The sequence below is a fragment of the Camelus ferus genome, chromosome 11 (assembly GCF_009834535.1).
Source record: "Camelus ferus isolate YT-003-E chromosome 11, BCGSAC_Cfer_1.0, whole genome shotgun sequence".
NCBI classification, from domain to species: domain Eukaryota; kingdom Metazoa; phylum Chordata; class Mammalia; order Artiodactyla; family Camelidae; genus Camelus; species Camelus ferus.
This window is the reverse complement of record NC_045706.1, coordinates 10,268,258-10,286,285: the sequence shown is the minus strand read 5'-3', so window position 1 is coordinate 10,286,285 and position 18,028 is coordinate 10,268,258. Positions and strand designations below refer to the sequence as shown.

Sequence of the window (18,028 nt, the reverse complement as noted above, 5' to 3'; positions counted from 1 at the left end):
GAGGGCTGGGGACCTGGGCACGCTGGAAAGGACATTGGGCCTGTTCCTGGGAGACTTGCTCCTTGGTTCTACTCTGCAGCTGACCATATAGATGGTCTGGGTGAGCCACACAACTGTGAGGTTTATCTTCCAGAAAAAGAGGTGGAAATGATGATGATGATGATGAAATATTAATATATATTATTATTAATATATAATTAATAATATTATTTTTATATAATATATTAATAATAATAATAATAATAAAAACTGTCCTCATGAGGTGAGGATCAAAGGAGGTAATGCATGGGAGAGTGTAAACAGCAAATTGACAAATAAAAAAGAATGCGTGACTCTGCTTGGGAGAATTTGTTCTTTAAAGGGGTATCTTTGAAGAGGAAACACTTCCTTGCTACACAAGTGAAGCTGTAATGGTGAAATAGCAACGTGTCACAAGGGTTGATGTTTAGAGGGTGAGGCCCTGCCTAACTCTTAGTTATCTGTTGTGGGCACGTCCTCCGCAGCCCAGCCCTGCAGCCCACTTCATTCCCAGGATAACAGTTATGGCCAGGAGGACCCTGGCTCATAAAGGAGAACATTTTTCTTTTCCTTGGTGGATATTTTTGCAGCACTCCTAAGGCAAGAGGTGCCGTTGAGGGAAAAAGACTGACCAGACGGCCAGGTTTCCCTGACGGGAGGAGAATGTAGGGCGGAGCTGTGTGGAGCGCCCTTGCCTTCTTCTAAAGAAGCTCCCAGGAGGAAGCTTTCTGGCTAATGGAGGCCGAGAACTTGCAAACAAATGTCAGTTGTCCCGTGAAGGATGGGCTGGGAGCATTTAGCTCGCTCATCAGACAGCTCAGGTCAGCAGCCAGGGAGACAACCTTTACTGTTATCTGAGTGCCTCCTTGCAGGGAGCATTTGAGCAGCTTCCAAATACTTCCTGGAAGAGACCTTTCTGTTCAGGTCCCTGAAAGACAAGCACAGTGTTTTTTTGCTGAGCGCGTATGACCCCGTGGCAGGCAGGACACTTGGACCAGCTGAGGAGCTGGCATGGTTTGCTTGGGGGATTTCACTGAAAACTTCTGCGACCTGTGACCTATTTTTTTCTTTTGTTCTCCCTCCTTTAAAAATTTGAGATATAACTTACACACAATTAAATTAAAGCACACAGTTGGGTGAATACTGACCAATGTATGTACCTATGTACAGCATCTCACTTAAGCACAGAATATTTCTCATACCTCCAGAAATTCCCCTGGGCCACTTTTCTCGTCTCCACCCAGGAGCAGCCACCTTCTCACTCTCTGTCACCATAGCCCAGTTTTGCCTGTTCTGGAAGCTCATATAAATAGACTCATATGGTATGCTCTCTTTGTCTGGCTCCTTTTGCTCAAAATATGCTTTTGAGATTTCTTTGTGTGTGTGCATATATCAGTAGCTCATTCCTTTTTATCACTGAGTAGTATTTCATTGTAAGAATATGCCACCATTTATCCATTCCCTGTTAATAAATGTTTGGGTTGTTTCCAGTATTTGGTTGTTATGAATAAAGCTGTATGGAACATTTGTCCAAGTCCCTTGGCATTGGCTAGCACAGAGCAGGGCCCCAAAGAGATAGGTGGAGAAAAGGAAAGGAATCAAGCAGACTCATCCAAAATGTCAGTTTCTGACAAAGCTATCGAGGCAATTCAGCCTGAGAAGACGATATTCTTAACAAGCAACGCTGGAGCAACCAGATGTCCTAATGAAGAAATAAGCCCCTACTTCACTCCTGCAAAAATTAATCTGAGATATAACATAGACCTAAATGTGAAAGCCAATATTAGAAAGCTTCTAGAAGAAAAAACATAGGGGAAAATTGTCACAGATGTGGAAGAGGCAAAGATTTCTTAGGACACAAAAGGAACAACCATAAAAGAGGAAATTGGTAAGTTGGACTTCATCAAAATTAAAAATGTGTGCTCTGCAAAAGGAACTGTTAAGAAAATGAAAAGTTAAGGCACAGATAGAAGATATTTGTAATATGCATGTTTAAGAAAGGACTAGGATTCAGGATATATTAAAAATTCCTTCAAATCAATAATAAAAAACAAAAACCCAATTTTTAAAATAGGCAAAGACATGCAGAGCTCCTTCACAAATAAAAGATGAAAGAATGGCCAAAACTCACATAAAAAGATGCTCGACATCATTAGCCATCAGTGAAACACAAATCAAAATCACAGTCAGGTTCCATCCGAGATGCAGCTGGGTGCCACTGAAGAGCACAGTACTGTGAGTGAGGGGTCTTGGGTTCTGGTCCTGCGTCTGACTCCTTTGGGGGGTCTCGGCAAGGTCCTGGACCACCCACAGGCAAGGGAGCAGAGCTAGCTGTGCGCTAAGGACAAAGGCTTCTTAATCTTTACATTTTTTTCTTGCATTAATATTTCAGGATTCTTGTTGGTGACACCACATCTATGGCAATGGAAACCCAGCTGATGGCTCCCACCCAAAGATGTCACTTTGGAGGAAGTAAAGGTAATGGTACTCTGACATTTCACATGATGAATCTGAAAATAAGAGACAAAATTTTGCTGAAAAAAGAAAGTTCCTAACCTAAAGCTTTCTAAGAAATGAAGTAACATTTTTTTTTTCCTTTAAGACGTCGTTCATTCATGTTTTTCCTTTGATGGCCGAACAACTACTCTAAAGATATGAAAAGGTTAAATCACTTGCACTGTGCTTTATCTCCTTCCAGGAAGTAGGAAAATTGCCTTTTATTATGTGGAATTTGGCTTAATGCACTTCAGTGTTAGGCCTGCAATGCTATATCCTCAGAGGTCTCATAAGTATTGCTACTGGAAGATGAAAGAACTGAGAATATTTAGCCTGGAAAAGAGAAGACTTGCTCTGTTTCCCTCTTTCTCTCTCTCTCCATTCTCATCTCCATTTCTCTCTCTCTTTTCAGTTACATAATTAAAGAGCTATAAGGTAGAAGAATAGGTATTAAATTTATTCTGTGGTCCCCAAAGTACAATTTGGACCCATGCATGTAGGCTACCGGCAAGTCTGTTTCTACTCAAATAGCAACAACAATAGATCTCTCCAGAGAAGGAATGAGCAGTAATGAGTTCCACATCCTTGGAGGTGTTCAAGCAGACAAACATTTATTAAGACCATTGTGGAAGATATCTGTGGACCAAGCTGAACTTGATGATCTCGTCTGAAATTCCTCCTCAATTCCTGGTGTTTTAGGCACGCCAGGCAACCTGAATGTGTGGTTCTCCATAGGTCAGGATCAGCATGCTGGCTTTCGGTCGCCAGGACACACTCTTAGTGCAGCTGGGCAGGTGCCACTGAGATACAAAGTGCACCTTTTGGAAATGGAAATTCCTATTATAAGAAATCATTGCAAATTTGTGTTTTCTGAAAAGTGGCTTTGGTTTTTGGAAATAGCCAAAAATCTGATCAATATGGAATCATCATATTGGACAATACCATTTGGGATTTAAACAAAAAAATTCCAACTGTAGAGACATGATGATGAAGGGATGAAGGTGATTTTCTTGGCATGCTCATAAGCTCAATATGAAGTATGAGAGATGTTCCCCCAAGTGGCACTTTGAAAACGTGTGCAGCCACAGAAGCATTGAGGGGAGCTGCACTCGTTTGAGTGTCTACTTTCTGAAGTGATTTTTCAAAGATCAGCCTCGCACTTTACAGCTACGGTGCTCACTTTGTCTCGGGAAGGAACTGACGTGTTTATTTCATGTCTTGTGATAGAACGTGTCTGAGACTGCTAGAACCTCTGACCATGCTTCGTTTACTAGAGAACCCGTCACATTCCATGGGAGTCTTATGAGGAGCCAGCAGGGGCTTCCAAGCTGGGCATCTGGCTGCTCTGGCTGGATTGCTTTATCGAACCCGCCTCTACTTCACTCCCTTGTCGGCTCATTTATCTGCTGCTGCAGCCACATGGCACTTTGGAGAGCTGCACTATTTGGCACATGTTCACGGCTAGCCGGCTGCTGGAGCCAGCCACCTCCAAACCCATGGGAGCGGCCTCCTGCTTTGTGAGATTTGGGACATCGAGGATGTCTGTTTTATGGGGACTGCCCTTCTAGAGGGACCTGCCTTGAGTTACACATTTTTCTGCGAGAGGGAGAAAGAGAGAGGAAAAAGGGAACGAGAGCGAGCCCACGGAATACCCTGATCCAGGTTTATATAATGAACAAGGCTAGCGCTTTCCCTTGACAGATGACTTTGGTAAACAAGAAAGGAGACCATATTAGAGCAGATGACAGGGCTGCCAAAGAGAGTGGAGAAGGGAGAGTCTGGGCAGCTGGAGATGAGCCTCTGGGTGACATCATAGCGCTGTTTAAAGGCAGTTTTGTAAGTCTGCATTTCAAAGCAGAGGCGGGGAGCCTTATCACCAAGCACCCAGGAAAACTCTTCTACTGGTTGAAGATCCAGGGAGTGGACAGGAACTCAGGGAAGCATGATCATTGTCTTCAGCGTGCATGGTTGTGGCGTGGAAGGGCATAACCCGGTCCATGTTTGCTCTATATCAAATGTTTTCCCTCCTCCCGAGCAGTCAGCCCTGTATTTGTGGGTTCATCTCCTCCCCTTCTCTGCTCAGGGGCTTTGGGCGAAGGTTTTGCTTCCAGCTTAGGGATGAAGCATGTGACCCAGGCCCTCACTTGACATTTCCTCCCTTTTCTGCTTTTCTACTTTGCCTGTTAAGAACCAGCTCTCTTCAACAAGGCTTTGTGTTTGGGTCACCCCAGATCAAAGGAATGATTCCAATCTCTGATCTCTGGGTGATCCGGTTTTCTGAAGCACTCCTTTGGGACTGATTAGTGCCGCTTTGCATAGTTCCTTGATGTTTCTTCATGGTTCTTTGTCTCCCCGTCTTCTTGAGGGCAGATTTGGATTATGAATCCTAGCACTCAACACATAGCTTTGCAGAGGCTGTGCTCAGTTGATGCTTACAGGTAAATAATGTGTTAATATTGTGGACTCTTGTTAGTATCCCTTCCTAGAATCTGGCCACCTGAGTCTCAGAGCTGCGTCATTAGAGGTCGCTGGGTTAACTATGGGGTTTTCCATTTCTTTGCCAACTCATGGGAGTCCATGTATGTCCAGGGTAGTTGCAGGGCCTGAGGCACAGAGGAGACAGACCCATACCTCCTTGCTCCCACTCCACCTCCACCTGACACCCAACATGCCTGATGTGTATGTAGTCATTCATTCATTCACTAAATATTACCAAGCACAATGTACCAGGCATTGAGTATTCAGTGACCAGCTAATCAGATGCAGTTCCTGCCTGTGGGGCTTCCGGGATGGAATCTCTTCCACACAGAGCCAGGACTGTTCCTTATCTGTTTCTCTCTCTCTTTCTAGACCCTGAAATGTCTTGACTCCAAATCTTGGATCTGTCATGCATCCCTTTCCAGGAAGGGTCTGCTTGCCTGTTGCCAAAGCCCTCCTCCTAAGGTCTTCGTTTTTCCTACTCTCCCTCTTGTCCAGAGCTGAGCTATGGCTCCTCATTCCCTAGAAACTCCGTCTAATCCATTTTCCCTGCTCACAAAACCCAGGAGAGATCTGGGCTCCCCGGGAACAACCTGATGGTTACGGTTGGGTACTGTGAGTTTTGCATCCTGAACGTCCATTTGGTTTAAGTTAGTAAGGGCGAGGAGTTCAGACTTTGAGAAATATACATCATCCTGACAGGGAGGGGAAAGCAAAACCTCACCCCCGCTGGGCTATGGTTTGAGGTCCTGACCTCCTGGCCACCTGTGAGGAACTGGCCTTTGAAGCCTGAGAATGAGGCTCCTGGGTCTACCTCCAGCCTCCGCTGCCTCAGGTGCTGATGAAAATGCTGTGTCAGCCATGAGCGACCCTGACGGCGCAGGGACCGTGCCAGTCTCCTTTTTCACATTTCACAGAGCCAGTCCGAAGCTGCTGGGGGCTGGGGCGTGATTGGGGGGCAGCTCCCCTGGACTGGCGCTAGCGGCCTGAAAGGAGCCAGGCTCCCCTCAGTCTGTACCAGAACCCCTGGGGTCTGGCTGGTTCTTCCTGAGGGCAAAGCAAAGCCTGCAAATGATCTCGGGGGAACTTCCTAGAAAAAAGGAACAATTCCAGGTTGGAAAGATGTAGGAAGGGCAGAAAACGGGAGAGACGGAGCGCTGCTCGGCATGAACACTGGGTACCAGGGCTGTCAGGGACCCAAGAGAATCCCCAGAGCGCTCTCCTACTACCTGCCCACGTGGGCGCGTGTGCCAGGGAGCGAGAGAGCAGAGAGCGGGAGCCGGAGGCCGAGCGGGGAGACGCACAAGGGCCGCAGGCAGAGACCCAGCGAGTGCGCTGCCTGGGCGCGGAGCCCAGGGGCCGCCCACCGGCCGGGGAGCCGGGGAGCGCGCAAGGGAGGCGGCGGCGGCGGTGGCGGCGGCGGCGGGGCTTCCCCGGGCTTCCCCTCCCCGGGCCGCCAGCCCACTGCGCGGGCTGAGGGCGCGGAGGCGGCGCCCGGCGCGGGGGAGCGGGGAGTCCCCGAGGCGCCCTCCGCTCGGCGCGGGGCGGCGGGGCCGAGAGCGTCGGGGGCGGCCAGAGCGGTGTCCCCGAGCCCCGGAGCCTGAGGCGGGAGGCTTGGGCTGAGCCCTCCCCGCCGCCCGCCCGCCCCCTCCCAGCGCCCGCCTCCCGCCCCCGCCCGCGGCCTGGAGCGCGCCTCCCTCGCCGCCCCGGGTCTGGCGAGTCGGCGCCGGCCGAGCTGCGGAAGCCGCCGAGAGCACCAGCCGCCGCCACCGCGAGAGCTGCTCCGGCCGCGCCATGAGAGAACTGGCCATCGAGATCGGGGTCCGAGCCCTGCTCTTCGGGGTCTTTGTGTAAGTAGCGGCGCGCCGCGGGCGGGGGAGCACGGACGCGGGGACCCGCGGACTGAGCGTCTCTGCGCCCCAAGTTTGTTTGCGCCACGGCGTCCCTCCGGGGCCTGGATTCGAGGTCCCCTCCCCTCCCAGTGCCGGAGATGCGTCTTAGGGAACCAAGAGAGATCCTCCGGGTCCCTTCTTGGGACTCTGGGCGCAGAGGCACCCGCGCGCGCTGGGCTGAAACGTGTTCCCGCCACCCCCATCGCGCCAGGCCGGCCGGCCGCTCGGGTCCCCTCGCCGTAGCCTTTCGCCGGCTCTGCACCACCTGCCGGGGGATTCAGGGCTGCTCCCCTGGACGCAGGCGCGCACCCTTGCTGGCGCCCTCGGGAAGTTTCTCCCTGTGCGTGATCTTCCGATCCCGACGTTTGCAGTCTTTGCTCCTGGCCGCATCTCTCATTGTACCCCGCTGTGCCCAGGGCCAGGGTTGGTCTCCTGCCGTGTCCCTGGCTTTGGCGCCCGGGGTCCTGATGAGCGTTTTCTCTGGAGGTGTTTGCGGTTCTTATCCCGTTGGAAAACTGTTGCTGTGGTGGCTCGGGGGCCGCAGCCCGGGGTGTGGACTCTGTACGCCCGAAGTTCTGTGCCGAGTCGGAGTCCATATCCTCTTACGGTGCAGGCCGGGACCCTTGCGGGCAGCAGCGAAGTGGCCCGAGGGCTCTGAGCGGCGAGTACCTGGAAATAGCGGTCTTGGAAAGAAGAGGGGGCGCTGGCGCGGGTTCTATCAGAGACGTTTGAGCCTCAGTGCTCCCTGGGGACCCACCGCCCACCTCCTCCGGGCCCAAGCAGCAGGGAGCTGGCACCTCTCTGCCTTTCAGATCCAAGCCCAGAACACAGGCTCAGACCGACTTCACAGCCCCCTGTCATCCCCTGTCACCTAGTCTCCCACATCTACACCTGTCCCTCCATTAGCGGGTCAGGTTCTCTCTCCTCCTTTGCCCATGACTGTTTTCAGATACATTTTAAATATTAAAGTTGCATGAACTTTCTGGTTTTGCCAGTTTTTTGATTTTGTTATGTTCTAAGCCCACTGAGACATTCCAACCAGGAGGATTTCTGCCCGGAATCCAGAGTCACTGGAAGCAGGTGGGAGGCTGTGAGGCGACTTCTGTTCCCTGCAGCCCAGGGTATACACGTGGAAAGAAATGCCCTTTCTTGCATGTTTTTCTTTACGAGGGACTAAATTCATCCAGCGTGTTTATTCACCGCATCAGAAAAAAACCGTGAGTTTCCCCAGATGCAGAAAAGCCTCCACTCCCAGCTTCAGGCTAAACACTAGTGTTATTCAGTGGGGAGAAGGAAGCAGAACTTCTGTTGGGTCTTGATGCACTTGGGAAAACAGAAAACACTTTCCCCACCTCTTGGTCTATTTTCCTACCTTTGGAATATACATTAAAACTAGTACGTGCCTTGTGGTCAGTTGGGGACAGTTTCCACTTGGCAGGAAGGTTAAGCCCCATTAAATTATTATGTGATAGAAATGATGAAGTAGTGTTCAGTGCACAGTAGAATTTACCATTTGCTGCGTGAATATTTGTGTGAGTAATGCTGAAATAAAGTGAGGTCGGCTCTTTGGCTGCCTGTTTTGATTGCCGCTAGGAATTGTCAAATAAAGAAAGGGGTCCAATAATATGTAAATGTTTATATTGTTTTAAGATTTCCCTTCAAATATCCCTCCAAACATTAATGAGATGTTTACAAAAATATAATGGTCTGTGCAGTGGATTTGAAATCTTGATAATTATCATTTTATGTGCTTCTTGCTTTCTCTAGGGATGTTATGTAAAAACCAGGCAGTTTATTATATTCCTTTCTCCAAACTTCCCCTTTGTATTAATTACTTAATTGGGGATCTGCTGTCACCCAAAGGGATATGCTTGGGTGCTGATGGCATTTTTGGATGATTCCCTGGTTTCATTTCAAATTGGAAATGTGAACAGTGTGCCCAACTTGTGGCTCTTTTACCTGCAAAGACCAGCTTTGGTATCAGTGTGAGACTCCCTGGGTGAGAATCCTGGATGCTCAGATGCTATTACCATCAGGCAGATAACGACTTCCGGAAGGACTGGCTCGGAGCACACAGATACAGAAGACCCTTTGTTTTCTCAGATGAGCTTCTGGCGAGATGACAGAGGCTGACTTTCGGGGGAAGCTTTATTCTTCCATTGCCTGCACTGGTCTGATGGCAGGCTTCAGTGGCTTGTACCTACCTCTGCTCTTCATGAAGGTGGTGGTTCTTAGTCACAGAGCATCACTTGAGTAGATTTCGAAAGTCCCCCCCAGGCAAGCTGAATCCAGTTTCTCTGCTGTTGGATCCCAACTTAGCTGATATTATCTGGTTCTGCTTGGTGTATGTACCCCTTTTCTCAGAATAAGAGAATAACCTTTGGTGGGGGGATTCCTTACTTCTTTGCAAACTTGTGCCTCTGGAGCAACATCGCGTGTAGAGGCACCTGATCTCTGATCATATTTGCTCTGCGTAAGAGCAGAATCCCACCCTGCAATGCCCACGTGCTCCCGTAGATTTGAAGTTAGTGCTAATGAAATGCATTTTTGGATCCAGAGGTAGTAGGAACATATGCTTTTCCTTATTCCCTTAAGGATCCAGTTTTCTGTCTGTTGACCAGGTTTAGTGCTGAGCTTTGATGATATGGGGTCCCCAGAGGATGCTTTCCATAGGATGCTCTCCATAGATCACCCCAGAGGTCCTCAGTCCTGCCTGAGAGGCTCAAATCACTGAGAAGAAAATTAGTAATGAGTGAAGCAGATCAGGACTGGCACATAAAGTTTAACCTAACAGGAAATAAATTGGTTCGAGGAATCAATGTTTAGGAAAAATCAAAGTACGATGTGTAGCTTTGCGGCTGAATTGAGTGCTGTGAGGCTTGTGGTCTTTGCTCTTACTTAGGGACTGGGGCAGAGCAGAGGGAAGGGGCATCCGTGGGCTTCCTCTGTCCTGCTGCCACCCAAGATGCCAGCAGAGACTCTGTGTGTGTTTCTGCACCTGCCAAAGCCTGCCAAATTCAAGCAAGCGCAGTGTGGAAACGGTGGCCAGTCAGCAGTCCCACGACCAACGGTGCACCACTAGTGGTGCACTACGTCCACTTTTACTGTTGTCACCAGGATGATAACTACTGTTTATTGAGGGCTTACTTTTAGCCAGGCACTAATGAAGATAAATCGCATATACCGTTTAACCCTTATATGCACCTGATTAAGGTGGGGTATTGATATTTCTGCTCATGGATGAAGAAACTGAAGTACAGACAGATTAAGGGACTGTCCGAGTTACAGAGCTAGTAAGGGCACTGAGATCTAAATCTAGGTCCTTCACCTGTGTGGTCTGGACTCTCAGTCACCTCACTGTACTGCTTCAGAAGAAAACAGCAGCCGACATTGGTCAGCAGAGGGCTTGCTATCTGCCAAAGGCATTCCATGTGATTTCTCTTATAAGCCTCATTTCACTTGAGGGGATCCTCTTAATTTCCCCTCCTTGACAAATAAGGAAGCCAAGGTTTAGAAAGGTTAAGTAGCTTGCCTGTAGCTACTCAGCTAGCAGGAGGTACATGTGGTTTCAAACAGGCGGTTGATCCCCGGTCCCAAAGCTGCTGGGATAGAATGTGTCCAGCTCCAGGCTTCCAGGTTGGAGCCCAAGGGACCACATTCTAGAAGCGATCCCCTTACGTGGCCTGTTATCTCCAAGGAAGCGCTCATGTGTGGGGAGAGATGTCACTCTAGTTCTAAAATCATGCTCTCAGGATGAGGCCTCCATGGAGGAGGGTGCCGGTTGTGGTTCAGATTCCCTGATTGGGCTTGTTACAGATTTTGAGGGGTCTTCCTTAGGGCTTTGGAGCCCAGAGGAAAAGATGCTGCGAGGAAGTTGCTGGTAAAAACGTTAAAGAACTGGTGCCGTTTTCTCTTGCTGCTTCTTGGCCGTTGCCCTCCAGGACATCAGTTAAGTCCGAAAACCCTTTATTTACAGCACTGCAGAAAGGACCCTGGAAATATGACAACTATCTGAGATGCTGACGTGGGGAGGGAGGGGGTGCGGGGGTGGGGAAGATGATCTGCCTGTTTTATTTGTGAGCCTGGGGTCCTCAATGCCTCCCTCTGTCCCTCCATCCCTCCCTCCTTCTTCCTCTCCCTCCCTGTGGCTCCCGGAGGTGCCCTGTCTGGGCATGTTCCACCAGGAGCTGGCAGTCTGTTCAGGATGCCCGGCTGCTCAGGGAATGGCGTTTGCCTCACCTCAGGTCAGTTCAGTGACCTTCTTTGAGCACTTCCTACGCAGGAGGCCTGTGCCGGATGCTGGGGTGACTGGGGGAGGAGGGCCAGGGGCCCCCGAAGGAGCTCACAGCCTGACAGAGCAAGCGTGCTGGGCACCACTGTTTGTTATTTTCCTCTGTGTAATCCCTGGTTTTGAAAGTTTTGCCTACAAATGTTTCTCTTTTATCATTCATGCAGACGACTGATGCGTGCTTGGCATCTTCTGGGAGCCTGCAGTGGGAGTAGTTATTTTCCTTCCCCTTCGTTAGTAAACTTTAGTTCGTGCAATTCCAGACAGACACCGGGAAGCTTGGAGCTTTAGCCCATCCAGGTGACTTGCTTGAGGGCACTGACTGTCAGGCGGATTTTTGGAATATTGACAGTAACTAACAGGTCTTCCTCTATTACTCCTAAGAGTCCAGTTTAAGACTCCAGGTCGGGGGATGGTTCGAGTAGTTGGAGCCCAGTGCTCAGATTTACTGAGAAGGAGGAGTCAGTTGGTCCTGGGAGGAATGAGAAGGTGGAGAAGGGTGCTAGGGAAGGCGGCTCGGAGCTGACATCCCCACCTGAGTCTGGAGCAGCGCGTGGTGGGTACAGAGTGCCTCGGCCCAAGAACATTCCTGCAGATGGAGCCCCTGGAGCAAAAGCCCAGAGGCGCATTTGGGTGGGTTCAGGTCACCAAGTGTGGCCTCCGCACGGAGTGTGGGTTTTGGGGGCGGTAAGAGTGGCAGGAAATGAGCCTGGGACAAGAACGTGGATGGTCTCAAGGGCCCTGCCGGGAAGCATGGATGTTCCCTGGGAGGCACTGATGGGGAGCCCTGGGAAGTTTGAAACAAAAAAGCACCATGATCAGATCCGTGCCCAGTAGGGGAAAGCAGGTGTTCCCTTGGCACACAGGCCCTATTTCCTTTTGCAAGTGACCATGCACAGCTCAGTTACCACCGCTGGGCCCCACCAAGCTCTCTCGGAGCCCGGGAGTCAGCCCCTTCCATGCAGGCTGCACGTCTGGAGGCTGCGTCTCTGTCTTCTTTGCTTTCCCCACTTTCCCACCTGTGTGGTCGGTGCCTCATGAGCTCACCAGATGCCAAGACATCACTTGCTGTCCAGCGATAATGTTTAGAGCCCTCTGAGGGTTCTGCATTCGTCCAGAGCAAGGCTCCTGGAAGGGCGGCTTGCTGACCACCTGCATCTAAATTAACTGGGGCCCAGTTCAGCTTTAACTGAATCAACAGATGGAATGGAGCCCCAGGAATCTGCATTTTCAGCAGGTGAGCCTCTGTCCACCACATTTGGGAACCGCAGTTGTGCAGTTTACAGTAGCTTGAGACCCTCGTGTGGTCGAGGGTCTCCTCTGGTTCTTTGCTTCTTTCTGACCACATGGGAGACTGCAGTTCCCAGACCCCTGCCTTGAGGTGGGGCCATGGGCAACATGGGTGGAATGACAGGTCTCACCTCCAGGTTGAGGCAGCATCTGTCCCCTTTAGTGGCCCGTCACTGTCCTTCTCTGTTGGTGGTGAGCACGGAGCTATGTGTTGAGATGACGGGGGCAAGATGCAGGCAGCAGGACAGCTGCTATTGGAGTGGACTCTGTGGGACAGAAGGAAACTTTCCACATTAACTGTGATTTGGGGACTCATTAGCTACTGTAGCAGAAGTCTGTTCTCTCTGACAAATCACCTGTAGTAATTTTGCTCGCTCTCCAGAAACAAAGGGTTGTTTAAGGCCAAATGTAAATGACAGACCATGGGCTTTGGAGCTGGACAGGTCTATGTTTGGATTTTGGCTGTGCTATTAACTAGCAAGTTGCCTAAAACCTCTGAACCTTGGTTTCTTCATGTGGGAAATGGCACTAATTCCTACTTCATTGGGTTTTATTAAATAAGGTGCTGTAAGTGCCTATGGTATGTGTACCAACACTTAGGTGTGCTCTCCCCACTCTTGTGACTTCCTGTTACGTATCCATCGTGTCTAGGAATGGCATTGTAGTGTAGGGGTCACCGTCGTGGCCTTTGGCATTGGGTTACCAGGGCTTGAATTCTGGTTTGCCACTTAACTGTGAGCCTTTTAGTGAAGTATTTACCCCACTTCAGTCCGTGTTTCCCCATCTTTTTGACAGGAATATTAACAGCATCCACGAACCCAAGTCTTGTGAATATTAAACGAGACGAGTAATGTGATTACTATTATCCATTTGTTAAGTTGAATCCATGAGGTACATGAACGAGAAATGCCACAGGTGGCTAATGAGACTCTTAGTACAAATGATTTACTGCAAGATTTCTATAAAATAATAAACTCCTTTAAATATATTGCAAATGGTTCCTTTTAGCCCCCAAAACTGAGGTATGAAACTGGCCAGGAGTTCATTCAGTGAGCTGTACCCCATGTTGCCGCGTGGGTGGCTTGCTGTCTGATGGGAGGGGGAGAGGTGCCTCAGCCCTGTGGCTTCTCAGTGGTGACAAATTGCTGCCCTTTTACAGCAGTGATTCTAGGACATTGAATCCAAAGTGTTATCAGCCTAACTGCATTAGATAACGTGTGAGGAAAATGCCGCGTTCCCATCACTTACTTCCGAGTCTGTGTTCACCACGCAGGGTTCTGCTCGGAGCCTGGTCCACACTGTTCTTTTCACCAGCCGCCCCCTCCTCGCCCACTCGGCGCATGATGGACCAAGCATGCCCAGTGCTTCTCCCCCGCCTGGGACGGCGTCTGCTTTGTCATCTGATAAATGGAGATTCCTTCTGTTTGAAATATTATTTGCCACTGTAAAATGAGTCAGCTGTACCCAGAATTCTGAGAATTGATGGTGTTTTTCTACAGGGAGATAAATGCTTGTAACACCATAGAAGGAGATCATTAGTTTCATAGTTTGTGGATAAAGTTATCTCAATCAGTTATAAAGATTATGCCTTTTACGACCCACCCAAGGCTCATAAAAGCACCGTACCTCTGTTTTTCTATGATAGTGTTTTTAAATATGAAAATCATCTTGGTAATATTGCTCCTTTAAAAAATATAATCTTGGCGTTCTGTGGGTGAATTAGAAACACTGGTTCACAGTGAGCAAGTGAATTGGTACAGGACTGGGAGATGGGTGAGCAGGAAGTGGGGAGGAACTGGGGCCGTGGAGCCAGGGAACCGCTCCATCGCACTCTTTTGATGTGTGACTGTGAAAATTGTCCTGCCGAGGTGAGGGACCGGCTGTTATTCTGTCTCCAGTGAAGACAAAGGAGCAAGAAACAGGGTCAGAAGCTACAGGAGCATCTAGGCTGGTTTTCAGGAAGGTAGCAGCCTGCTGATCAATGCTAGATGTATCTTTCTCCTTTACCAGAGGAGAGGGTCGTTAAAACATGTTTTTATTGCAGTATTAGTTTGAACCATATGAAATTGCTGATGTGTGACTGTTTTGACCTACAAAAATGGGAATTTCATTTAATTCAACCTAAAAATAATGTATACAAAGGCAAGTCATGATGTATAATATACAGCTGCCCAGAATACCCTCCACTCGCTAAGCCCCCTTCCACCACCTCCGAGAGTCTCCACCACTCTGACTTCTAACACGGTTTTGAACTCTGTGTAAATGGCATCATACAGTGTGTACTCATTTTTTTACTTTTTTTGGGGGGAGGGGTGCTTAGCATGCTTTTGAGACTCATTCATGTTGTGCATAGTTGTAGATTGTTAATTCTCGTTGCCCTAGAGTGTGTCATTGCGTGACGGTACCTCTTTATTTACTCATTTTATAGGTATCATTTATGGATGTTTGGATTATTTACTGTTCTTGGCTATTAAGCATAATAATGCTCTTGTTTTTAATGAATACATTTGTAATTTCTTTGGGATATCTCCTGACGAATGGAAATGCTGGGTTACTCATCTGAAGTTTTTAAAGAGGATTTGGCTTCCTTTTATGCAGCTCAAAGACTAAAAGAGAGCTCTTGTCTGTATGCTGCTTTAATCTTGATCCCTTGAACAGTTACTTTGTGTAAAGCATGTGGTAGCTCCAGTGAATGACATGAGGATGCCTAGCGCTGGGATCCCACCCAGTGGGAGGGCAGACAGCATAGCGCCAAAATCAGCGCATGGGCTTTGGAGTTCAATCCTGACTGCTGATTATGATGATGTGCCCTGGCATCCTCATCTGTAAGGTGAGGACAAGGTATCACTGCCCAGGAGGCTGTAAAGATGAAGGGATGTAATGTACACAGGTGCCTACTATGAAACTGGCACATGGTAGGCGTTAAAGCCAATCTCCTTTCCTCCCTCCATCTCTGTCCCCTCCAATGGGGAGGTGGAGATACAGGCCAATAAAAGACACTTACTGTCACAATGTAATGAGCGTAGCTGTCAGTACCATAGCAGGGCTGAACCTGGAAGTTTGGGGAGGGCATTCTGAATAATTGTTCAAGTAGCCATTGGGAAAAAGAAATGGCTGGTATGTGAATATGTGTAGGTATCTTTTTATTGACCTATATCTCCATCTTGGTTAAAGGAAACAAGCTTTAACACCGCGTGCCAGCTTTGTACTAGGTCCCTGTCACACCCTGGGTGATTTAATCTTTGCACTCCCCACCCCGAGGGGGCGATGCTGTTGTCGTAATTTATGAAGTTACTAGTTCTGGATTTGCAGATGCCAACTACTATATATACAATAGATAAATAATAAGGTCCTACTGCATAACACGGGGAACTATATTCAATACCTTGTAATGGCCTATAATGAAAAAGAATAAAAAGGAAAATATAGATATGCATATATGTGTAAATGAATCACCATGCTGTGCACTAGAAATGAACATAACATTGTAAATCCACTATACTTCCATTTAAAAAGTGTTTTGAAAAAACAGTTAATGCTCCTCATATACAGAGAACTCTTACCGATCAATGCGAGAAGGAAAGAGCTCTTCAAAAAAGGGAACTAACAAAATGCAAATAACCAATACTTGTTTAAATCTTTGATTTCCACAGAAGTGCAAGATATGCATCTAAAAACAATAAAATGCATTGCATATAGCTTAGCACAAGCTTTTTATGGGCTACAATGAACAAATGCACAGCTGTTAAAATTAGTTTTGTAGATAACTATTTGTTAGCTTGGGGAAAACACCCATAAACTGTTGTTAAGTGATAAAAAACAGGTTACATAAGAGTGCATAATGCTACTGTAATGTGGTAATGTAATAAAATCAATTTGTGTCTGTATCTGTAAGAAAAATAGCTATAAAGATGAACAACAAAAGCTTAATGGTGGTTATTTCTGGCTGATGGGATTATGTTTGCCTTTTTCTTTACACCATTTATTGTCTAAGTTATTTTACAGTAAATATTTATTACTTTCATGCATAATTAGAAAAATCAATTTGGATGTTTCCTGTTATGGGGGAAAAAAAGAAGCTAATGAAGTATCCTCAGATAGGGCACTGGATGATTCTTTTGTGATTACTTTAGAAACATCTGAAGTGGGGATGTGTCAAAAATCAACCTCTATGTTTTATATCAACTAAAATATTTAAAGGAAAATCAGAAAGTAAGGATTAACATGCAGGATGTGCAAGGTTGTAGTGAAATGGATATGATCAGATGCTGCAAGTGGGATTATAAATGGATATAACCCATTTGAAGAACAATGTTGCAGTGCACAGACAGCAGTAAAATTATTCCTTTCCTTTGACTCAGAACTGTTAAAAAAATATGTTGAAGCTCTGCTGTAAAAGATACAAAATCCTCATATATAAAGATGTTCATTGCTGTGTTTCATACAAAGCAGATGCATTTGTCAAATAAGAATAAAATAACCTCGAATGGTCAACATTTGAAGAATGGTTTGGTAAATTATGGATTCAAATAAATATTAGATAGCTACTAAAGTAATCACTTTGAAAATCATGAGGAAACACGGTAAAAATTTATGATGTAATAGTTAAAGAAAGAACTATACAAAAATATATTTCCAGACTACAGGAAATATGTCTGACTTGGGAAAATATTAGAAAGAATTGTACAAAAGTGAATGTGATGGGGATGAATGTGTTTCCATTCACGTGAACAATATTTTAAGATTATAAAATAGTTTAAAAATTAAAATAGAAAAAATGCAAGTTTCCCTGAACTCGTGCACTTCTGTAAGTTCCATTCCCTTCACTTTTAAAAGTTAAACTTTTAAACACATATTCTAATGTAAAAAAATTGAGAACACATTTTGTCGATCGTTTAACTGTTTTTACTTACTACATCTTGGAGGTATTTTCTGTCTCTATAGATCTACTTGATTCTTTTTGCTGGCTGTCTAGTGTTCCATTGTGCTAACTTGTTCCCAGAATTTTAGGGTGTTTTCATCTTTTGCTATGACAAACAACATTACAACTGTGCATATATAATGTAAGGTACCTATTAAAGTATTGTGATAAACTTGTGCAAATGAAATATCTGGGTCAAAGGCCACAAGTATTTTAAATTCTGATGGGCACTGCCAAATTGCCACCCAGAGGGCTATTCTACCAGTAGTTCAAAGGTGTCTGTATTTTGACATCCTTGCCAATGCTAGATGTTATTAATGTTTTATATTTATGCCATGGGAGGGAATATAACATTTGCATCTTTTCACCTGTGTATTAGAAATTTATATTTTTTAAGTGAAATATCTGGCATTTCCCTTTATCCATGCTTTTTATTGGATCTTCAGATTTATCTTGTTAATGTGTAGGAGTACTTTATTCCTTATAGATATTAATCTTTTATTTTATAAATTGCAATTTTTTTCCACCTCTATGGTTGACTTTCAAGTTTCTTTGGAATTGATAGAAATCATGGTGCACATTTTAATGACGTAGTTGAATCTATCAATCTTTTTCTTTATGGTTTCAGAGTTTCTGCCCTATTTG

At 46.8% G+C, this 18,028-nt stretch overlaps 1 protein-coding gene across 2 annotated transcripts in view; it reads left to right on the top strand.

Annotated features, from left to right (window-relative positions):
- The first annotated feature begins 6,521 nt into the window (after window positions 1–6,521).
- The window catches only part of PLPP4 (phospholipid phosphatase 4), a 114,569-nt gene continuing 103,062 nt past the window's right edge, over window positions 6,522–18,028 (top strand). The window contains exon 1 of one of the 2 annotated variants that reach the window (XM_032490771.1): window positions 6,522–6,842. In XM_032490771.1, coding sequence (XP_032346662.1) covers window positions 6,787–6,842 — 56 coding nt within the window. In that variant the 5' untranslated portion in view covers window positions 6,522–6,786. The remainder of the gene's footprint in view (window positions 6,843–18,028) is intronic. The other variant, XM_032490768.1, reaches the window with a different exon arrangement.